Here is a 23,878-nt window from a genome sequence, read left to right as displayed (position 1 = left end):
CGCCCGTCCCCAGCCCGGCCCGGCGGTAAGATGGCGGCGGCGGCTGAGTGCGATGTGATCATGGCGGCGCCCGAGGGAGCCGGCGATCCCGAGAGCGAGGAGGAGACGCGGAGGTAGAGCGGCTGCCGCGGGCCGGCCTCGCCCCGCCGGGCGGGGGAGGGGGCGGCTGGTGTCTCTCCCGGCAGGCAGGGCCGGGCCGGGCCGGGGTCCCTGGGCCGGGGCCCGGCGGGCGGGTAAGGCTGGGGGAGCCGGGGGCGGGCGGGGCAGGTCCCGGGACCCCGGTGCGGGGGAGCCGCAGGTGCTTGGCCGGCGGGTCAGCGCCGGGGGGCGGGCAGGGCCCCTCCGGCCTCCTCCGCGGGGCCGGCGGGCTGCGGGAGCTCGGCGGGGGCAGCGGCAGCGGACCGCAAGCAGCGGGGCTCGGGTACGCGTCGGGGAGCCGGCAGCTCCCGGCCTGGCCTCGGGGGAGCCGGGCAGGGCAGGGCGCGCTGCCGGGAGGCTTCGGCAGGTCCCTGCCCGGGGCGGGCCTGGGGGCGAAGGCCTTTCTCCCACCCGGGGCTCGTCCCGCAGGGAAGCGCTGGCTGCTCCCGCCCGGGGCTCCGCCGCGAGGGCCGCGGTCCCGCCGGGGGCGGTGACATGCCGCAGGCGGTGCAGGGCTGTGCTTGCTGCCGGGTGACACTTTATTTTGGGATGACTTGGCTGCATGTCCCGTGTGAGATCTCATGGCCTCCGTGTATCCCAGGATTAGAACATACACCCTGTAGTGGAGTCAGGCTGTCTTCAGTCTGCTAGAGTTTGAGCGTCCTAGAAATAGAAATAACTCGAGGCCACACTGGCTGGTTTCTGAAGAGAGCTTGCTCCCATCGCTGAGGATGAGGAGGAAAGGATTAAACTGTAGTGTGGAAAAGGAAGCTTCACACTCGTAGGTTTGAGTGCTCTCCACTTCTTCATCGTACCCGATTCCCTTGTCCCTGCTACCATTTGAAACCTACATGCAGCAGTTTTTGCTCTGTCCTGCCTTGCTGTGGATAATGGGAAAAATGTGAGTTGCAGGAGTATGTTTGGGCAGAGTCCTGCTCTGAAAATGTTATCCTAATTAAAGAGCTTCTTCAAATTTCAGTAACTAGTTTATTTCTAAAAGCGGTCTGGTGCACCTTGCCCAGGGGAGCAGGCAGTGTCGCCTAAGGCTGGGGGTGGTGGGAATCCCAACCTTTTTTGCGCATTTTCTTCTCAAGAGCAAGTGAGCTGGTTCCCAGCAGCAGCTGAGCGTTGCAGTCTCTGCAGGCAGTGAGATGGGAAGGTCCGATGTCTAGGAAACTCCGTTGGTTCTGCAGCATCTAACGCTGGCAGTTGGTTATCTCCTGGGGAACTGGGGAGGAGAGAACTATTTCTGTAGAAGGTGAGGCAATTGCTCTAGAAAATTGTTCAGTGGATGGAATTAAAAGGAGGAAAAAACCTGAAAATACTGTTCCTTCCTCTGAGGAATAGTATTTTCAAAATAATATTGGTGGCCTGAGGTGTTTTGTGCTGCTTGTTTACTGTCAGAAATTGGAGGCTTAAGGAGCTGCGCTGGGAAGGAGCCGGCTTCCTGGTGATGTCATTCTAATGAGTTAAATTAGATGTTGCTGAAGAGGCACCTGGATGTTGTGCATAGAATACTGACAAATTGCATGGCCTGTAAAGTTGGGAAAGCCCTGGTTACAGGCAAGTCATTCCTTCCCCCAGGCTAATTAAAATGTGGTGTTTGAACTGTTAAAAATACCCAAATGTACATACTGTGCTGAAGGCACAGTCATCTTCTGATAGTGACCTCTAATGTTACCCTTCCTTCCTCCTTCCCAAGTTTCATTACAGAAATGATGGGCGCAGGAAGCCAGTCATGAATAGGATCTTTTGGGGGAAGGCTGAGCAGGTGCAGAAATAGAAGAATTCGTGGGCAGTGTTTGGTCCTGGCCCTGCTCTGAGGGGAAGGCTCAGCTGTGAAGAACAGAGGCGGTCTCAACGCATCTGGGGTTTTCTTGGTGTTGTAAGGCCGGTGCCATGGTTCACGGTTATTACCGTGAAGTGCTTTTGTAGGTGCTTTCACACTGTTTCCTTTTTTGTTGTTGTTGGGATAGGACTTCTTCTTGCTAAAAGAGAAATGTGTGGGTTGGAGATGATTATTCTACTTCCAGTTATTCTTTTTGGTTGCTCAGAAAGTGCAGGCCTTTCTGCCAGCTGGGGCAGATTTTCTTTGGGTCTTGTGCATTAAACTCTTCTCTACTTTGGCCCTTCCTGGCTTACATAAGTTGCTTAATTTCTGTGGCTCAGCTGATCTCATGTAAATTAAGGTGATAGTCACAGTATTAGACACCTAATTAAGCCTCCAAATACTCTCCCTAATGTTTGTAAAACATCTTGAGCTGTGTCAGGGCTGTGCAGGCACTCTGCATTAATGGGCATGCACAGACATACACTTGAATCTGGTTTTAGTACAGCCTTTGTGATGTGTCTGTGCTAGCTTCTATAAAAAACAGCAAAAGTAAGTGAAAACCTTTTCTGAATCAGCTAAGTCAGCATCAAAGGTTTCCATGTTCTGTACTTCTTTTTAGGAATTACAATATGACAAATACAGATACTTTGCTTGGGGACTCACCTTTGTCTAAATGCGTGATTCTGTTCTCTGTGGCTTAATAAAAATTAGGAAATTAGCAAAAGTGGAGATCTGTATTTCGGAATGATTGTAACTAGTGCACCGGAACAGCTGTAAACGTGCCAGATGGCTCACTCACAGGTTGTTTAAGGCACAGGAATAGTGTGGTCACAGGATAATTATTGTCTGCTGCTGCATAAATTGTGGGGGTCCTTATGGAAAAGGGTTGATGTAATTGCTTTAATTTTATCTGCTGGGTAGTGGTGGTGTTTGTGCCAGCTCCTCTGTTGGGGAGCAGCTGATGAGCAGGGGTTGAGTTGTGGTGTGGTCAGAGACTGGTCCACCCCCAAAAAGTAACTTTTTTTTAAAAAAATTAATTTTAAAGGTTTCATGGAACAGTGTTTCCCTGGGCCCAGCTGGTCTGCGAGCTTGGGGTCACTGGAGTTTTGCCAGGGAGAATTTCCTTGTCATCTTCCTGGCAGCTCTAGATTCTGTCTGATGTGCATGCTTAAGGCTGGACCTTTCTGCTTGTTCTTCAGCACTGGAGGATGTGGCAGCCTCTTAAAAAGAAGTATCTTAAATTGTTCAGAAAGTATCGTTATGAAATGATCTGCACAGACCGTTGCTTTTACAGTGCTTTTGCTGCAGACTTCAGATGTGTTGATGCCTCAGTAGGAAATCATAGTTAACCTTAGTAAAGCAATGAACATGGAATTTGCCACACAAAATAAATTGTGCAGAAGTCAAGAAGGTTTCTGACCTTGCCTGACTTTGGGTCAGTAATTAGTTTGACAGATGTTGCCTGGAAGCTGTCAGGTGTTGGTGAGTAGCAAGAATCTTTCCACTGCTATTTTGTATGAAACGAGTTGCATCTTGGTCAGGCTCCTCATGGACAAATGTCGTTACCCCATTTATGTGGGGATAAGCTGAAGAACGTTCCGCTATTCCTGTTCTGCTTGCAAATGGGCACTTGAGTTTCCCAGGCTGTAAATCCAGCCTATTTTACTAGTGTGTAATTACTTGATGATCTTATGATAATACAAGGAGCAGCTGAAGCTGCTCGCATAGTTGTTTGCTCTCCCATACATTTGCAGAGTATTTGAATACTCTGAATTAGGTAGTCGTTCTATGCAGTATGAAGAGGTAGGTTCTGACGTACCTACAATTCCAGCCTTCTTCAACATGAGACACGCTTTTCTAGGGTGAATCATGTTGTAGATGCAGTTGTTTTACCATGTAATTCTTACAGCTGGCTGGCTTTCTTCGTTTAGGCCTCTGTGGAAAAAGCAGTCTCTAGCTGGTTCTAGACCCTTCTGTGGGTTCTCGTGACAGCCATGATGTGACCCTGCCAGAAATGATCGCGCCATTACTATGAATTGGGTTAATACCGAGCTCTGCGAGCGAGGTGTGTTACGTGACTGTGCAATTAAAGTTTGGGGCTCGTCTGGCCGTTTTCCCTTATAGCTGCAGGGAGGGGTTTGGTTCATTTCTTTGATTTCTTGTGGCATATTTTGGTTTGTGCGGCTTCTGGTCTTCCGTGTTTGAGTTTGTCCTCGGGTGTTGGGAATGTTCTGGGGGGGGGCGTAGAGGATAGCGTGGGGGTTTTGTGCGCCTTCTGTATTAAACATCAGTTACGTTGCTGTTCTCTGCTCTCGTGAGAGCCTCGTGGCAGACCTTTGCTTTTATGTTTCTGTTGCAGAGTCTTTAGAAGACAAGTGCAGATACTTGCATGTACAGACTTACAGTTCCCCGCTTTGGGGCGTGCTGTGAGTAAATGTCATTTCCATTTCTCTGTTGCAGCTAGTAGTAAACCCGCTCCTTGTTCAGTGGGGGGTGCTGATGTGCAGAGAAATGCGTTGCGTGGTGTGCTCTTCTGCTCTGTGTTCAGCTTGGGCTCTGCTGCAATAGGGACAGCATGATGCTGCCTAGCTGCAGAGGGTGATCACAGTATATGTTATACATGGTTTTGTGTTCTTTTCTGCACCAGAGACAGAAAAACACTACTGATGGGAGATTTTTAGATAGATAGATAGATTCCCTTCGCTCTAAATCCTCACTCAGTGTAAAACCTAACCTGGAGGAAGGGTCTCTAAAGTGTACAGGGAAGTACACCCTGCATATCTCTGTGACCTATGTAGTCTTTGGCTTCTCTTCCGAGTCCTGAAAGAAGGGAGGGGAGAGTATAGTATGTCCAGTGGCAAATATGACAGCTAATTTTAAGCTTCAGACATCTGCCCGCTGTAAACTGTATTGAGATCACCAAACTTATTTTACCCAAGCAGCTGAGTAACATCTGACAGCTGAGAATCTGGACTGGATTTCAACCAAAAAAAATACCAGATAAAGGCATCGTATCCTATTAAAGAAAAAGCCTCTGCACGAATTGCTTAGTAAAGGCAGGTGCGTTCCTTTTGTCAGCATCCCAAAAAAGATTGCTTAGCCAGGACAGGATTTTGGAGCCTTCCTTAAATCCTAGAATTTTTTTGTTGTTACTGTTTCATAATGGAGGCAGGAAATGAAGTAGGAGTGAGGGTCGAGAGAGCAAGTCTGCCACCTGCTTAAATGCTGAATTTCTGTAGCTGGGTAGTATTGCTTTGAGTGCATGTACCTGTGTGCACAGGGTCTGTGCCAGCACCCCTAGATCTAGGAGCTGCTCTCTGTACAGATCCCAGAAGTTTCTGACAACTTTGAAAATGAGGTGCATTGCAAGGTAGGTCTGCATATGTGACGTTAGGAGCTGTAGGAGTAGGAGGGGTGGAAACCATGATCGGCGCTCGAGCGGGGGCAGCGTGTGGAAGCTCTGAGGAGGCAGAAGTTGTTAGGCAAACGTGGGATTGTGTCGCTGGTGTGCGGGATGGCTGCTTCTCATAGCTCTTCTGGGAACGAGCAGGGGCTGAGCTTTCAGCAGGGCACGGGGAATAGAGGGAGCCTTGTGATGGTTCCTTCTCCCACCAAGCAGGCAGCAAGCGCTGCGTGCTGCGTCCTTGGAGCCTCTGGGTGTGCGAGGGGAGCATCAGAACACGCGGCTTGTCTTGGTGGCAGGTCCTCTAGGGTGGCGGAGGCCGGAGTACTTGAAGAATTAGGGGTCCTGACAAATGTTACAAAAGAGAAAAGATAAAAAATTGACTAGCTCGCAGGGAGAGAGTTACTCCAAACAGTCCCCTCCTTGTGAGCCGGTGGTGCATGCAAGCAATGAAAGACAAGCTTTTTCCCCGAGGTCCTTGGTGCGACTCTTCCCTGTCTTCTGCGTCCAGCGTGGAGAGGCCCTGAGAAGACTCTAACCTCCCCTCACAAAGCAATCCATTCAGCCTAGATCGTATTTTTAGCAAAGCACGATTCTTCTTCAGTTTCAAAAGTAGCAAGTGGGGAATGCAGCCTACATCAGTGAGAGATGCAGAATGATCTCATTCAGGCTGCAGCATCTGTTTGGATTGAAACAATTACCAGTGATATCAGGAGATCTGCATTTTTTTCTTGTTATAGCCAGAGACCGTGGTAAACAAGAACTGTTTTCTCTGTGTGCTTCCTATGTCAGTGGAGCACAACTGGGGAGAGATGCTTCTGTTCTGTGTCTAGGATCTCAGACCACAAGCCTTGCGTTTCCAGCAACTGTCTTTGCCTTTGTGCTTTGGAGGCAATTTGCTTTTTCTTTCACAATCTTTTTTCACCATTAAGCTTTAAGCCGTGTGAGCAATAGAAATACCTGCGTAATTCCTTTCTGCTAGTGTTCTCTGAGGCGCTGTGACGTGTTGATATATCAATCTGTGTTAAAGTCAATGCTTAAAAGGAAAGTGGACCAATAAGAAAGAGTAGATCACAGTAATTCTCGTGTTCACGTGTTTTCTCTAGCATCTCAGAATACCGATACTTTGTGAAAGTTGGTTTTGCCATGTATCTGTTTTCTTTCTCCCGTTTTCCCAGCTCTTCCCAGCAGTTTGTTGGCAGGCAGGGTGTTTTGGCACCCAGCCCTTTAGCTGTATCTATCAGGCAATGCTTTCTCATAACATGACAGGTAAAATTGCCAAAAGACTTGTGAATCAGGGACTGGTATGGTAGGGAGGTTACAGTGGTGGCTCAGAGAGATGAGTTCTGCCATTAATACTGTTCACCCTTTTCTTTAGACTATACAATGGAGAGCTTCTGAGAGAAGGTACTTAAAAGCATTTGTGATTTTCTTTTCTATTTACGATTACAGAAACAAGAGAATAAAGTTTGGGTTAAACTACTTACTGCCAAGGTTCCAGAAGTGCAGAATTGCTGATTATTTTTTTCCACTGTATTTTAAATGTTTGATCTGTAATATTCAAAAAAGGTGGTTCTGTTTGGACACGGTTTTAGTCATGCAGAGTATGAGTCCTGCCGCTTGCGATACAGATCCATCCAACAGGCACATAATTGTTTCTAGATGCTGTGGCCCTAGGGAGGGAGGAGCATGGAGCGGTGTTGAGGATCTGGCAGCGTGCTGGCTTCTGAGGAAGAGCGAGGCTGTGGAACAAGCACCTTCCTTGGGCGAGGTGGTGGGAAGGCTGGGGTGGGGGAGGTACGGCAGTTTCCCATCTTAGGCGGGCAAGTTCATCATTTGCTGGAACGGGAACGGGAGCAGCAGGGATGAACTGAACCCCGGAGCCGTGACAAGACCCTTCCAAGGCAGTGGGGTGCACGTGCTAAACCATTTCTTTGCCACCTTGTTACTTGCTCATTTTATGTCAAATAAATACAGCAGTGTGGTTGTGTGTTCTCTCTGTTGCTTGAGTTCAGCAGAGTTGCAGCAGGGGTGCATCTGGTCCATTGCTGGAGCGTGGCTGACAGCAAAAGTTAAAAATGAAAGTGAAGAGCACGCTTCAGCTGTGGCCCGCGGGCCCTCGGTGTGGCAGCTCCCTGTGTCTATTGTTTTGCCAGCTGGCAAAACTGTGATGGTTCAGTGAAAACAACCCTTTGCATGAGGCGGTTGTGTGGGAATGGCCAATGGCAAGCCTGAATGAGGTTAAAAACATGTGAACTTGTTTCAACACAATTCCCTTTGTTCTTTCTCTAGTAGGCTTGTTGAACATTGCTCTCCTTCACTGGTGGGGTCCCTCCTCCTCATTTCGGCTCCTGCACTGCCTTTGCCGAGCTGTGCCCCGGGAGCGCCGGGGGGCTCCGGCAGCGCTCCCCCCTCGGCAAGGACACCGTGGCTTGAATTCGGTCTGTCCTGCGTTGGCAGCTTCGTAGTGAGGGCAGCTTCCAGTAGATAAATGCATTTCTCGCATAAGGATCCGATCTCTAGGTACTTCCAAAATAAAAATCTGAAGGGGCGGTCGACTCTTACCAAATCTGCTCTGCACCCTCAGTCTTGGATTTGGCAGCTTACTAAAATGCAGGACTAGTCAGCAGTCTTCCCTTCAATTTTTATTTTACATACTGAAAGAGGCTTCTCACTATGGTACATTCTAACAGTACATCTTCTATCATAAGAGCCCCTTTTCCACTCTTTGAATGTGGTGTAGCTACAGCCTTCAGTGAAGACAGTCAACTTCTATCCTGTTCCGTTTATTAAGAATGTGATTCGTGAAGACAAAAGTCTTTGCTTCCTCTGGGCAAAACCCAGTCCTGAAACATGCCCAAAGCTGCGTCTAGTTTTTGAGAATTTTGTAAAGGTGTACAGAAATATAGAAGTGGATCACTTGCATTATACTTTCTGCAATAGATGAGACTAAATTTTTAAAGGTAAAGATTCTCTCTGTGTTTATAGTACCTGGTAGACTGAAGACTGGCTCTGACTCAGGCCTTTGACCGCTACAGTAGCGTTGTCAGATACAGAAATAAAGCTCCGAGAGCAATTGAACAGCTCGTGCTTGCTCTGGAGTTGGACGGAGGTATTTGTGTGTAAAAAGTCCTGTGACTCTTTGCTCCCTAGTCCTGTGTTCTTTGATTTGGCTTGCTTTTATTTACCTTGGGTTTCCCTGTAAATAGCTTTCCTGCAGCAAGTGGTGCAAAGAGACACCTTTGCTTCTGGATCCTTCTTTCAAGAAAATGCTGAAGTGCAACATTTCACCACAGCCATGTTTGAGCCCGTAAATGCAACTCTGCTCTGCCAGACTTGGGGGTCACCCAGCTATTTTAGCTTCCTTGGCTTCTGTTTCATTGCTTCAGCAAAGGCTATGTTCAGATCAGCTGGTAGTCATCCAAGAGGAGTAAGACAACCTGTAATAATCAACTTCAGCTGTACTGCCTGTGATATGGGCATTTCCCCTGTGCAGGTGATGCCCGTGGCTGGGCTGCTCTAACAGAAGATTGCTGGCTGTTGGAGAGGGTAGCTGGGGCTCATAGATATGCTGGCCGTGTCCCCCGTGGGACATGAAGGATGGAGCCTGAGCTGGTCTTTGTTCTGATGGTTAGAATTTGTCTTTGTCTGAGGCGAGAGTTCTGGTTGTGCAAGTGCTTTGGAGAGTGGACAAGCAGCGTCTGTCGCTCTGGCTACAGCAGTGAAGTCCCAAGAGCATGATGCAAGTCTTGACTGCTGTATCTTAGAGTGGGGTGATGCTTCTTTTGAGTTGACCTCATAGTTTTTATGTGTTAAACGGTCTAGGAAGGGAAGCAAGTGAATTAAGTCACTGAAGTAAATTTAGTGAAGCTGAATTAAACTTCAGTACCATGGTACAAGTTCCCTCTCGGACTGCTTATCTAAAATGGTGAAGGTAGATGGGAGAAGAGAGAGGAGGGCTTAATTTCCTTCAGGGGAAACTTTGCTTTCAAGAGTTTAAGGGATGCTGCTTTAAACCATATGTTGTGTGTTTTTAAATGTCCTAAACTGTCTCTGCAAATGCCTGCTCTTGAGTGTGAGGACTATTTCTGGACCTGTTGCCAAGGCAGTGCCAAGCTTCTACTTGAGGCTTGCACCCTTATTTCTCCTTGATTTAGCTGTCTTTTGAATGTAGAAATTGTTCTTGGCCGTTTCTTAAGTATGTGGGACTACTTCTGAAAGATAGACAGCACTCTGTTTCTTGACTTCAGTGACTGCTGAGGTTATGTAGCACCTCACGGGAGCAGGCTGGCTTGATTAACCATCTACAGCTGAGTTTTGCTGGATTCCAGAAGCCAGTGCACCTGAGACTGAAGGGCAGGTGCTCAAAGGTGGCTTTAGTCTGCTATTGCATTCCTGTCATATTTGGCTAGGTAGTATCCCTGAATATCCCTGTTCGTGGCCCTAGTAAAGTGGTGAAGTATCTGAGAGCCAGCAAGATGTGAGGTGTGCTGTTTTCTCGTGGACAATGTGTACAGAGGATATCTCACAGCAACCAGCTACGAGCATTTTGGAACACTGAAGAGTTACGCTGAGATTGCTTGGGGACCAAATGCTCAGTCATGGTCAGAATCTGTTCTGCTCGCTTCCTCTTAAAATGTGGTGTTCTGCTTCCTTTCAGAGAAGCGGAATCATTCAAGGAACAAGGAAATGCATACTATGCCAAGAAAGACTACAACGAAGCGTACAACTATTACACAAAAGCCATAGGTGAGAACAGTTGATGGTAACATTTGCTGAATACCATGTCTAAAGGTCAAAGCTGGTTATTGATTTAAAATACACCAGCAGGGTTTCGAACAGCACACGCTGGATGAAAACTTTTCGCCTGCTTTGACTACCTTGCGAAATTTCACCAGATTGATAACGCAAGTCAGTGCCAATGTGGGTGATTGCAGCAGTTCTTTGTTTCTCCTGCAGCCAAGATAGCCAAGATTCTTAACATGAAACCACTCCAGCTTTCCTTCTAATGCAAGGTCAGCAGTGCTGCCAGACTGAACACCACAAACTTTTGTTCTATTTGAGTTAATTCCTGTGTATAGTGTGGAGAGCAATAGTTTTATGACTTGCTATCAGAACACCTGCTTGACCATCATGTGTCATCTTAAGCCGCTCAGGTGACATGTTATAAATTGGGAGGGAATGTGATTTTTTGAATCCAACCACAGCTTTTTGGTATGTTCTACAAGTTGTATAACTGCTTACATTACACTAACAGTGAGTGCTCTTACATCTACTCCAGATACCTGTCCTAATAATGCCAGTTATTATGGTAACAGAGCTGCCACACTCATGATGTTGGGGAGATTCCGAGAAGCACTGGGAGATGCTCAGCAGTCTGTCAGGTTGGATGATAGCTTTGTAAGGGTACGTGGAAAACTTCATACTACTTACTTATGTCTCAATACCCTTGTCTCCACCTACTGCAGCCCTTGCAACTCCCTTTTAACTGTCTTCTCAGGGCCATCTACGGGAAGGGAAGTGCCATCTTTCCCTAGGGAATGCCATGGCTGCCAGCCGCTGCTTTCAACGAGTTTTAGAACTGGATCATAAGAATACCCAGGCGCAGCAAGAGGTAAGAGGTTCTTAAAATTTAAATACTCCCAGTAGATGGGGCTGTCAAAAGGAACGGCCTTTCACTTCAGATTTGCAAGGTGGAATCACAGTCATCATTAGTAGTGACTGTTTGCATGCTGTGAGGTAATGGGAAAAAATTAGATGCTGTCAAAGTCTCTATATCTGGTTTTCAGTAGACCGCCAGGTTGCATAGTTACATTTGTGTGTGATTGTCTCTTCTTAGCAGAAAAGTGTGGAGGCTAAACTGGTCTTTCAGCCAGCACTCCAGAGGAGAAATGGTGAATGGTGCTAAGGCAGCACAGAAATGGGTGGTGCAGCATGTAAAGGCTGCTGCCACTTCTGTATCTCATTCACAGGGGTACATTTTCCTGGGCTGACAGTTAGGTCACTTGATTTCAAACTGGTTTTAATGCTGGCAAAAGTATTCATGTAATCCATTATTGTTCTATAGTCTGCGATAGTTTTTGCTCTGACACTTTAGGGATTGGCTGCTTAAATGCTGCTTGATGGTGTTGCAGAGCAGTGACTGTCCTGCAGCGCTTGGCTGTGTTCTCCTGTCTTTCAGCTGAAGAATGCCAGTACTGTGCTTGAGTATGAAAAAATAGCTGAAGTGGATTTTGAGAAACGGGATTTCAGGAAGGTAAGATTAACTTGATTGTTTCCTGTAGCATTGTGAACGGACATATTTTACATGGCCAGCTCAGCCAGAAGGATGTCTGATTTCCCTGCCTAACATTAGTTGGGTCCTGATGGGAGGTGCTGTACGACATACTTTCACTATTGAAGCAGAGCTGTATTGTGAACTGTGATAGTTGTGAAAATGGCAGAGCTCATGCTCTCTTAGCACTGAAAGAATGAAAAGTGAAGAGGGTGACTGGCTCAGGCTGAATATCCTCTATTACTGCGTGCTTTGCGGGGTGAGTGGAACAATGAATGAGCTGTTTGACACAGATTTTGTCAGCAGCAGCATTCGATCACGCTTTGCCCCTAAAATGCATATCCATACTTGTTAATTAAAAAAAAAAAAAAAAAAGCAGTCTGTCTGCCAGTATTATAGTGAGGGTCATTGAAGGAGGAACGCAGATCTGCGTGGGGCATTCTCCGTTACTGTTTCTGAATCTTTCTTCCCAAGGGCTGTAACAGGATGCAGCTGGTACTGACCTGATATAACAAGAAATGACAGCATGAAATCTGAAAGGCACCAAACACTTCTCATGCAACTGTTTCTGTTCAGTGGATGCATGTAAGGCCCAAGTTTGGCCCAGAAAGGAGATTGGCCACACTCTTAGGCTAAGCTCAAGATTTTGGAAGGGTAAATCCCGGCTTTGTATCGCCTGCTTATGAGGAGCAAATGGGATGTATGATCAATCTGGATTTCGTGTGTAGGAGTTGCCCTGCCTGTATTGCATGTTCTGGGCTTTTGCATCTGTCCCGTCACTTCTCCGGTCTCACTTCACTGGGGAGGCTTGCATGAAATGTGATCTTTGTTTCTGGAGAGCTGCTCTGGCTCCTTCCTCACCCAGAAGCCATTGGCTTCTCAGTCTGGAGCACAGTGCTTCCCACAGCGGGCAATCGTGATGTCACGGGCCGGGGAAGCAGATGAACCTTGGTGGAACAATGACCCTGTTCTCGTGCAGATGTCCCCACCAGAGAGGCAGGGATGGAAAGGACCTATTAGATCACCCTGCCCATTGCAGTCAGACCAGTGTAAGATCAGTCCCTGCACTGTACTTTTTTTGTGTTTTGTCCAGCCCAAACTGTCTCAATCTATTGAATTTCTGTCCTTCCCACATGTCTTTATAATGCAGGAAACAGGGGCGGAATTGTCTTCCTTGGCTTGTTCTTTAGGACCTACAGTTTCAGAAGAGTTAAAGGGATGGACCTTCTACAGGTGTCCCTTGAATCTTCTATGCGGTGCTGTGTCATAGTAACATAGCAGGTGCCACAGACCTTTGTACACAAAGCCCTTTAAAGACAAAACAAAAAACCTGCACGTGAGGAAAATTTTCTAATGAAATACGTCTCCAGCAGCAGAGGAAAACAGGTGTCTGCGCACTTATCTTCCTGTTCAAAGACAAATATGAAATCTCAAGTGTGGTAATGGTGCAGCCTTTCAACCTAGGGCTTTGGCTATTTGCTTTGCTCACATTTGTGGCTTTTCTCACGCCAGGTTGTATTTTGTATGGATCGTGCTTTGGAGTTTGCTCCTGCTTGTCACCGATTCAAAATCCTCAAGGCTGAATGTTTAGCATTATTGGGTCGCTACCCAGAAGCACAGTCTGTAGCAAGGTGAGAGTCTTAAGGTCTGGAGTTGGAGTAACAGCTGGTGGCGCGTCCTGGCTGCTGCTTGTTTTTCACAGCCTGAAATGAATGAGGGAATATAAAAAAGAAATAGTCCTTAATGCAAACTGTGATGAGGAAGAGTGCATGAATTTATCCCCTTTAAAGTTAATCTTTCTGGGAAACTGCATTTAGACTCAGTTAATAACAGCAGTCTTGCTTGAGCACGTTCCCATACTTTTTGCACATCTGTACCACAGACTTGGTAAAATAACTCAGTATCTCTGTGGAGGAAGAGTACTTTTGGAGATCAGAAGGAAACTGGAATAGGGCAACATTTCATTTTTTTAATATGTCTATTACAGTGACATCTTACGAATGGACTCAACAAATGCAGATGCTCTGTATGTCCGTGGTCTCTGCCTTTATTATGAGGACTGTATTGAGAAGGCAGTGCAATTCTTTGTCCAAGCACTCAGAATGGCTCCTGATCACGAGAAAGCATGTCTTGCCTGCCGTGTAAGTTGTGAATACTGGGGATGGGACTGCAAAATTACCGGGATTTTTTTTTTTTTTTTTTTTTTTACCCAAACACCTAACTTGGTTCTGCTGGATCAATCCCTTCTCCCTCCCTCAACATTATCATTCCTCAGATCTCCAGTAGCAAGTAGTGTGTACAGCCCTTCCCAAAGACAGCCACCTGCTGCTTTAGGTAAAACTGTGAGTTGCTAGAAGCTCTTTCTCAGAAGACTGTGATACTTTGAAGACTGCCTCCCTTTCATTCTTCTTTGTTCCTTGATCAGATATAGGAGCAATAAAACTAGGTCTATCAGTTCTAAAAGAACTTCTGACTTTCAGATTCGATGTTAGTGCCTACAGGTTGACTTGCAGTTAAACGCTGTTCCTTTCATGTTGCTCCTTCCCTCATTTCTACTCTGTTGTAGTTCTTTGACTTTTTAAAAAATCTGTTTACTTGTATAAGCTCTCAAAAAGTGAGGTCCCATTCCTTTTTTTTTTTTTTTTTAAATCCATAAATTTACTTCACTGTCATGTTCTTATCCTAAACATTAGGGCAACCTTTGTTCCTGGGGAGAATGCCTGTAACTGGCACTGGCTGTTCCTTGGCACTTCTCTTGGGGGAAAGGCAAAATGCTTACGGCTCATTTCAGCTGCTGTAGCAAGGCTGTGACTTTTGTATCCCGTAATGGTGTCTGAAACCAAATTATAACAGTTTTATGTTTGAGGACCCTCACCCAGGAAAATAAGGTGCTTGGTACCCCTGAACCACTTACCTAATGTCCTTATCCAGGGTATATTTTCTTTCAGAATGCCAAAGCACTTAAAGCAAAGAAAGAAGATGGGAATAAAGCATTCAAAGAAGGAAACTACAAACTAGCATATGAACTATACACAGAGGCACTAGGAATAGATCCAAATAACATAAAAACAAATGCCAAACTCTACTGCAACCGGGGGACAGTTAATTCAAAGGTAAGAAATGGTCACCTGGCAGGTAGTCTTTCATCATATTCCTCGCCATGTAGCTTATAAATTGCAAATCAGTTATTCTGGAAAGCATAGGCTTCACTGCCTGCTGGGGCAGCTGGATCTTTCTAGTGCTGTAGGCAATGTTTCAGGTTTTTGTACTTGCACAATGATTGGGTCTGTTCCAAATGGCCAACGAAGTTGATTCCTGAAGAAACAAAACTCAAATACTTGGGCTGCACAGAGTGGGAGGGAGAGGAGGAATGTAGTTTAGCCTTACCTTAATCAGCATAAAGGCATCCTTATTTGTTTCCTTCCCGGTAACGAGGAGATATCTTTCCATATTCTTCTTGTAGATCATCTGTCTTGCTTTGGTTTTTGATCTAAAAAAAAAAAATGACCTAATTTAAAACCCTGGATGCTTTTTCCAGGTTTGCAGTTGCATTTTAGTCATGCACTATCCCAAGAAACAGTCATGTGATAGTGCTTCCAGTTTCCACCCTGCATTTCCTCTAGGCGTGTTTTCTCCCCAGCTGTCTCTGTGTGTTGATGCCTGTTGTACCACTGTCGAGGCTTTTCAGCACCCCGACTTGGTCAAGAGACAGAGGCTGTTCTCAAAACCTGGGAAATGGGGTGAGCTGGATGCAGCAGTAATGGATATTTTACATGGCTGTTTGTGTCTGAAAACAAACACTGCTTGCTTTTTTTTTTTTTAAAAGAGTATTTTAAATATTTTTTAAGTTTATTTTCCTGTCTGGGAATTACTTTGGACACATAATAACTTGATTTTCAGATCATTCTCGGGAAGACCCTTGTTTCCAAGTGCATTTGTCAGAGAAGCACCATGTAGTTCTATCATTTCACTAGCCAAGCTTCTACTTTTCCGCTATGTGTTTTGGGGGGGATTGGAGAAGATTTCCTAGATGCAGGCACACAAAGCAGTGAGATTTTCCACAATTCTTTAAGTCTTTCAATTGACTGAAATCATAATGCTGCTTAGCAGATTGGGATTCACTTAACTTCTGTCTGACATTGTAGCTTAGGAAACTTGAAGAAGCAATAGATGACTGCACGAATGCAGTAAAACTGGATGACACATATATCAAAGCATACTTGAGGAGAGCACAATGGTAAGTAGACCTTTACAATGGACAAGCTGAGCAGGTTTGTGGGTAGGAACCTCCTCCCTGCAGCACCGAATGACAGGAATAACAAATCTGAAGCTGAACTAAATAAAAGCTTCTGTCTTAAGGGGCCCTGAATTTGTTCCTCTTCCTTATGCTGATGAGGAGATGGGGGAAGCTCTGTGTAGTCTGTCCGACCTGCATGGATCTGGGAATGCCTGTTGATTGTTGTATTTAGGCAGGACTTGTTCTAAAGCTTGACTTACTATGTTTATAGACTAACGTAAGAAGTTCTCTTAAGCTTTTGCGTTCTCTCAAGCTTTTTCAGAAGGGCTGCTGTGGGTAAGAGATCTTAGCCTGGCAGAGCTGTTCACACTTCCAACAAACTAGATTTTGAAATGGGTTGCCCTGCTTCCCATAAAGGAGAAATCAGTTGAGACTGTACATATCTCAGCCACAGATAATACCGCAGTGTAGTGCAGTGAGGCTGAGCGAGTTGTACAAAGGACATTCGAGTCTGTATGTCTCCTTTGTAACTTGGCACCAACCAGGGAAGTAGTCAAAGCTCTGCTCTGACTATAGATTTATTTGCTACTTTCCTCAGTACTGATTATTCCCCAGTTTGTGGCAAAGCTGCCTGGCTTATAGATGAGCCAAAACCGTTATTGCAGCCTTCCTGTTATACATTCATTTTAATTTACAACCTTCAGTGTTCTTCTCAAGCTCCATCTCAGTAATTGCTAAATTACAGTAAGTAGTTAATATGTGAGTCAGGCTGAAATGCTAATAGACAGGCACACATCCCTCTGTTTGAGGTGCCAAGATTGTCACTTCTAACCAGCATTGCTAGTGTACAACTCTGCACCAGCTTCCTTGAAATCTTGCTGGCTGGTATTAGTTCCTGTGGCTGGATAAAGTAATTATCAGATCGTTAAGGTAGAACTTGTGCTGCTGAATGAGATTGCAGTCTCCACTTGGAGCTCAAAGTACAGGTTCCTGTGCCAGGATTTCCCACAAATAGCAGGTGTCTGGGCTTCCAGTCAGTCTAGCAGTGAGCCTTTGTGGGTTCCTCTAATGATTGCTCTTTCTGCAGTCCAGTGTACATCTTTTCCTTAATTCATACCCGTCTAGAAAGCTTGTACCTGAACCCCCTTTTGATATTTCCTGTGCAGTACGTCTTCTACCAGTGGTTTTTTTTTCCACAGTTACATGGACACAGAACAATATGAAGATGCTGTAAGAGACTATGAAAAGGTTTATCAGACAGAAAAAACAAAAGGTGAGCATACTGGCATTCTCTTTGTGTGCGTAAGTCTCCCTTAACTGGCAATTTTTTTGTTGTTGCTTTTGTTTGCTTCTCCCCCGGCCCCCCAATATGCTCTGATTTGCAACTTTTTACCCCAGCAGGAAAATACTGGAAGAATCCTCAGAAGCACCCTGAAATGCCTGTCGCGGAATCTGGTTTCTCTCCCAGCATTGAATGCTGAGAAGAGAATTTAGCTTGTAGCTGAAGCAATGCACTAGATTCAAAATATCTGGTTATGATTCTTGTTCTTAACTGTCATCTTGCTTTTTTTAGTAGCCTAAAATGAAACAGACAGAGTAACCTTAGTCCTTGGGGTTCAGTGTCTAACAAATACTAGTTTAATAGCAGTGAGACATTCACCTACACTTGGAAACAGCCTGAAGTGGACAGTGAGGCTTTAATTAGCTGCCTGACTGTAAATCCAAGTGGGTCAGTTTCTTGTGGCGCTCGAATCCTTCGAGCCAGGTCATCTTAACATGATTTTCAGCCTCTTTAAAAACAGGAGGCTGTGCCTGACACTAAAGCCGCTTTCCTTTGGCATTATACTTCTTTCTAGAACACAAGCAGCTTCTAAAGAACGCACAGGTGGAACTGAAAAAGAGCAAACGGAAAGACTACTATAAAATCCTTGGGGTTGACAAAAATGCCTCTGAAGATGAGATCAAGAAGGCTTACAGGAAGAGGGCACTAATGCATCATCCAGGTACCAACAAACAGTCCGTTATTAGAGCATGTATTGTTGCTTTGATCCCCTTGCTCCATGCATGTGCCATGCACAGCCAGAGGCAGGAATAAATACGATAGGGGCAATTTCTGGACAAATAGCAGTTTTGACCCCTACAAATCTGAATCTGTGACAGCTGGGAATGTGTAGCATTTTCCATTTACACTAAAAACTTCTTTCCTGCTTGTTTTTGTATCCCTAGACCGACACAGTGGGGCAAGTGCAGAAGTACAGAAGGAAGAGGAGAAGAAATTTAAGGAGGTTGGTGAAGCCTTTACCATCCTGTCAGATCCCAAGAAGAAGGCCCGCTATGACAGCGGGCAGGATCTAGAAGAGGATGGATTGAACATGGGAGGTAAGTGTTCCTTACGATATTCTACCATGGCGGCCTTGAAAAAGATTAGACCGTTTAGAGTCGTGCCTTCTCTAAAGCAAACCTCCCATCTGTAAGAATCCTAAGAACTGAGTCGGTTTGGTCTCTGAAAGCATCTGAATGGCAGCTCTGCACTGAACGTTTCAAGTTACGAACAGTCTAGGTTATGTGGTTCTATGTTATCCTTGATTAATCCGGTAGGTAGTAGCTGCCATTAGGCAGAAGTCTTTCATAGGAAGTGTAAAATCGAGTAATAGAAAGATTGTGGGCCCCTAAATGCTGTTCATCCAGGATTCTCAGGTTGTCCCTGTGACTGGAACGGTCTCTCTGACAACTGTTGCTTTTACCTGTTTTCTGCTACTGTCAGTGGCCCCGTACTCTGCTGCTGTATAGCAGTGCTCAAACAAAGCAAGCCGTTCGTAGCTTCTTGTCCATTTGTAAAATGCTTTTTGGGCCCTCAATTAAGTGACAATTTCTAAATTGTGAAAACTGTAACTGGCTGTTTCACTTCAGCTCACAACTTCCTTTTCTTCCCTGTAGACTTTGATGCAAATAATATCTTCAAGGCCTTCTTTGGTGGGCCAGGTGGCTTCAGCTTTGAAGGTAGGTGGAAGTGTTCTGTCAGCTTTGGAAACGTAAGTATGCAAATCACTTGACAGGACAGCTGAGTTTCCCAGAGTGGATGTGCTGTCCGAGGAGAGTATTTGACTTTTCCAACGAAAAGTATCTAAGCTCTTGGAAAGTTCTGTCTGCACAGCATCCCATCTGGTTCTTTTGTGCTCAAAACCAGCAAAACCCAGGAGTTCCCTTTTCAAGAAGTGTGTGTAGGCTTTGCCATCTAAGCGGTGCTTTGCTGCTTAGAAGTAGTTGACCATAACTTGGATATGGCTGCTGGTGCTAAAGCAGCAAAAGGCGATTCTTGCTCAGAGGTCCTGTGCGTCTGTATCGCACAGCTCTCCTCTGGTTTTATAATACTGTAAATCCTCCTGAGGGCCTCTGCCTGCGAACATTTTGAGGTGACTGGTGACGATGAAGAAGCTGTTACTCGGTGTTCCTTCAAAACCTCGCATTTGGTCAGGCTTTCTTCACGCACGTTGGAGTAGGATGGCTTTGTAGAGCGCTGAGCGAGCTCTCAGCACTTAGTATCAATATACCCCTTAGAGAAGTGTGTGCTCCTTGAGGTCTTTTGTGAAGTGAATTTTTGAGAAGTCTTGCACGCTTCACGCACTGTTTACCTTCCTGTAAATCTGCCTCCTTTACCCATATTATCAGTAGTCCACTCTTGTTGGAAATCAGCGGCTGGAAATGCATAGCAAAGATCTCGTCTCTCCTACCTGTTCAAATGGTTTTGTTTGAATTAAGTACTGGCTTGGCATCAAGCTACTGCAGAATAGTAGTTAACCGTGTTGTCTTTGAATTTTGAAAGTGCTAATATCTTTCATTTTCTTTTTCAGCTTCTGGGCCTGGAAATTTCTTTTTCCAGTTTGGCTAAAAAACAAAAAACAAAAACAAAAAAACACACATACCTGATCTGCTTATTTTAACCTTGAATACGGACATACTTAGACTCCTTCCTTCATCATGTCTCGTTGTATTTAGAGCGGTTTCATTTTTCTCAGTTGGAGAACTGTTTTGTGTGCTTTTGTGTGTGAAGAGGAAACCAGCTCGGGGAGGGGAAGGCTTGTGAATTTTGTTTTACTGTTAACTTTATTAAAAAAAAAAAAAAAATAAAGCTTTGAATCTTTTGGTCCCTCCATGCTGGCCCGTACTTTCAGACTGTTCCTGCTCCTCAGCAGAGAGGATTTCCCTGAAGTCCTCCTGGAATCTCAACTTGTAAGAGGGTGAAGTAATCTCTTATTTTGTTTTGGTTGGCTCCAAAGTCCAGTATGGCAGCATGTCTAGGGCTTGTAGTAACTTGTTAAGTTATCTTCATCTTCTGAAAATATTGCCAAGATTCAATCAAGTTTCATACAATCGCGTTTTACCTGCCAGCTGTCTGTCTGGTTTTTTTTCCTTTTTTCTTTTTTTTTTCTTTTGCCATGGTTCTGCCAGAACGGTACACTTGGGCATTAACTTAAATGATAACGTGTGAGCTTAACAATTTTGTATCAGAGAAATGCTTCTTTGGATTTAAAAGAGCAGCTTATGTGAGAATTCCCTGTGATGCAGCTAGAATTAAGGGCTTTGTGTTTCCACTCCAAGAATTGTCCTGTTTAAGGGAATATTGAATTTGCTCTGGGCTGAATTTCTTCACCGTAAGTTGTTTTAATTAATCCACTTGAACATTTAATATTTGTGCTAAAACTTGATTTTGTTGAGCTTGATGTTTGATTTTGTGTTACTGATCCATAACGTGGATGAGCTCTTTCTAGCTCTGAAGAAATGCAAAGTAATATTCAGGTTAATAATTGAAAACGGTTACTGTGTGCGTGCAGCGGTGTGCTCTCATAATGTTTACAGGAACTGTACAAATATGTTAAACTAGTCAAGTAGTTTTCAACTAGAAGTAATTTTACTAGTCCAAAGAAGCAAGAAAATGCAAAGTCAAACTCTGAACTGACAGTCTGTCACTTGCTTCTCTTGCACAATGTCAGGACAAGTGCTGGAGGGATGAGCTTAAAGCCTGGAGCTGCGTGCAGCTGCACCGTCTGGAATTGAAAATGGATTTGGCTCAGTGGTACTGCCAGTTAACATGAATGCTGTTTTATTTTGCACCATAAATGTAGTGTTACGGCAAGATCTCAGCTGAGAGGGGACTCTGCTTCCAGAATTCTTCCCTTTTTTCTAGAGGGTGAAGAATTGCTTTGCCTAGGTGCTTTGTTCAAGTTAACTACTGTCCGTAAAACGGTTCTGGAGCACAGCGTGGGGCGTTGTCTGACAGAGCTTTGGGCCGTCGGGCTCACAAGTGGGGTTTGAGAGAAAGTGTGTTGGCACTCGGCAACACCAGCGAGAAGGGCAGAGTCTCAGCAGCATTGCCGTACCCGGAGTGTTTTGAACTTGACCTGTGGTAGTGTAGTGATGTTTGGAGGGCTGAATTTTGCTTGGCTGAGAAAACGGGTGTTCGTACAAATACATGCAAGACTCTTTCCTAGAGAAACCTGACACTAACTTTTATATAATATCTGATTCAACTTCTTACTGCAGGAACAAAAATTGCAATGAATTCATTGCATGAAATGATGACTTTGAATGCTAACATCTTTGTCTTCCTTCCTTTCGAGGGCTGTACTTGTCCTGCTCAGTGGGACAGAGTTGCTAGACTGCAATGCAAGTTAACTTCATTTCCAACAGTTGCAATAGTGTCGTGGTGCTGCCGCCGCCGAGCGCTACAGCCCTGTGGGTGTGTTTTGTCAGAATTTTTGACAATCTGCTTTCACAGAGGGAAGATTTCAGGGCTTAAATTCTAGTACTGCAGAATAAAGTATTTTATAACTTGCTCAAAAGTCAGCTTTTAAAAAATGAGCCAATGTTGAGTAATATTTCCAAAAATAGACTCTACAACGCTTACTCTAACTTCCTTTGCACCAGTGTAACGTGATGGACTTAACCCGGATTGCACTGAAAGCAAAATAAGATCCTAGCATCTTTCAGACTCTGAAATGGTAAATACCTGGGGAACTGAAATACTGGTCTATGCATATTGATACTTCTCCAGTTCTCATGGCACTTGTAAACTAGAGTTTACAGGACTTGTTTTAGTGTGGCATTCTGGATTCATAATGTCTTGTCCTGCGTGTATTGATATTACTGTACAGTTTGGACTTTTCTCGGTCTTTTATCACCGTGCAGAGACGTGTCCTGCATTTGTCAGTGGTTTTTATTATTCTTTCCCCCTCCTCCCAGTTAAGTACAACAGGCTTCCTTCTCTCCAACCTTTGAATGAGACCATTCCTTGGACGACAGAAGTGGAATGGCTTTTCTTCTGAGAGAAAACGTATACAGCAGATATTTATAAAACTGTACATGAATGCATGTTTTAATCTAGTTTAATATTAACATGGTGAGTGCCAAGACTTTTCTAAGGAGCGCTATTATGTGATTTGAAGTGAAGGTGAACACACGTTCCCTTTTGCACGGAGCGCTGGGGTTTGAGCGGCGTTCGGTGACTCTCCAGTTACCTCAGGACAGCAGCAGCGCCTGGAGATGGAGGTGCGGTGGATTGTAGCCTCCATTGTGTCCTAGCACGGCTTGGAGACATGGGACTCTGTTTCTTTCAGAAAAATCTGCTTAGATGTGCATTGCTTGAAACGTTGCCTTTCACACTTGGTAGTTCCAGAACATTATTCATGGGTTGTATTTTGTACGTAGCCACAGGGAACCTTAGTGCCATTTTTCTAGCTGCTACCGCTCTGCAGACCTTCCTGGCTTCCTTCGGCTCGATAGGAGCTACCAGGCATAGGAATTTGCCACAGGGATAATGAATGAGTATCTTGAAGTGGTATTGAGCCTGTGCTTTTTCTAAGAATGATAAAGAGCTAATGAAGGTGATAGGAGACGGTTGCTGTAGGCGATACCCTTGAAGCACGAGCACGGTGGGGTATACGTGCATCGAGCCCTATTTAGGAGCGTACTGGTCCCTTTGGTGTGGCTGTAGGCCACCGCGTGAACTTGGCAGGTGGAAGAAACCAAGGGTAAAGCCCTTCCGTTCAATGAAAAGAGTTCTCTTTCTGGAATTCAGTCTTTGTAATTATCGAAAGGTTTATTTTTTGGCGTAACGGCGAGAGCCTTAATACTTCACCCTGAAACGTACCTACACGTGCCCCCAGGCCGTTCCACGTGCAGAACCCCTTGCGCCCGGATCCGCCTGGTGAACAGCCCGAAATACGGATGCCGGGCAGCTTTTGCTGCGTGCTGCACGTTGGTCCCTCGGCCTGCCAGCTCCTGCGCCATGTTTCCGAAGGGGAATTGTCGGTGCTGTGAGAGCTCCTGCCGATTGGAAGTACCCAGAGACAGCAGAGCTGACGTGGCTGAAAGCCAGACCGGGGTGGTGTGTAAGGGAGGGATCTTTTAGCAGACGTGATGGCAGTAGTTGCTGTTGAACAGCTCGAAAACTGACGGAGCAGCCGTCAGCTTCCTGCGTGAAAATTGTAAACTACAGCAAAGACGGTGAGCGTGGCTCTCGGCAGACCGAGCGTGTGAAGTGAGGCTCTGTTGTCGTGACTTTATAGCGTTTACGAGGAGATAAGGAATTGTTTGACTATTACGCTTTCCCTCTGATGGTTTTTTTTTTTTGCCTAATCATGATACTTGTGGTGTCTGAGCTGCTGTAGGGATAGTTTCAAATTAAAATGGAAGCAATTTCATGCTTTAAAAATGAAAACATGCATCAGTAATGTTTGTGCGTGGGAGGTATTTGCATGTACAGTGGTCTGACCTCTAGGCCACAAAGCCTGGTGTGTTTTTTCTTGTGTGGATTTACTTTACAAATCTGATGCTGTGTCGGCTCCACCTTTTGTGGGGGAGTATTGAGAGTCCTTTCCAGATAACACTGAACCTGGACTTGAAATCGGCTGTAAAGATCATTACGACGCTTCTGGCTGCCCACTTTGACAGGCTCTTTGTTGTTTTGGCTACACATGCTACATAGGAAAGTACATG

The 23,878-nt window shown here is 45.3% G+C and overlaps 1 protein-coding gene across 1 annotated transcript; it reads left to right on the top strand.

The window, feature by feature from the left end:
* Positions 1 to 30: 30 nt before the first annotated feature.
* Positions 31 to 22,995, top strand: DNAJC7 (DnaJ heat shock protein family (Hsp40) member C7). Its single transcript, XM_075722675.1, has 14 exons — positions 31 to 113; positions 10,033 to 10,121; positions 10,654 to 10,778; positions 10,873 to 10,986; positions 11,554 to 11,628; positions 13,159 to 13,277; positions 13,634 to 13,787; positions 14,595 to 14,759; positions 15,792 to 15,883; positions 17,083 to 17,156; positions 17,740 to 17,886; positions 18,110 to 18,262; positions 18,821 to 18,883; positions 19,735 to 22,995. The coding sequence occupies exons 1-14, from the start codon at positions 31 to 33 to the stop codon at positions 19,770 to 19,772; spliced, it is 1,491 nt and encodes a 496-aa protein (XP_075578790.1). The 3' UTR covers positions 19,773 to 22,995.
* Positions 22,996 to 23,878: the final 883 nt, after the last annotated feature.

This window comes from Pelecanus crispus, chromosome 18 (genome assembly GCF_030463565.1).
Source record: "Pelecanus crispus isolate bPelCri1 chromosome 18, bPelCri1.pri, whole genome shotgun sequence".
Taxonomy (NCBI): Eukaryota; Metazoa; Chordata; class Aves; order Pelecaniformes; family Pelecanidae; genus Pelecanus; species Pelecanus crispus.
Note: the sequence above shows the minus strand (reverse complement) of the source record. Positions and strands in the feature narration are given on the sequence as shown.

Bases quoted from the DNA above. Each gene is read 5' to 3' on its own strand.
- DNAJC7 (XM_075722675.1), top strand. From the start codon at position 31: ATGGCGGCGGCGGCTGAGTGCGATGTGATCATGGCGGCGCCCGAGGGA. The intron at 15,884-17,082 runs GTAAGTAGACCT...TTTTTTCCACAG, and splicing joins TACTTGAGGAGAGCACAATG to TTACATGGACACAGAACAAT. The intron at 18,263-18,820 runs GTAAGTGTTCCT...TCTTCCCTGTAG, and splicing joins GGATGGATTGAACATGGGAG to ACTTTGATGCAAATAATATC.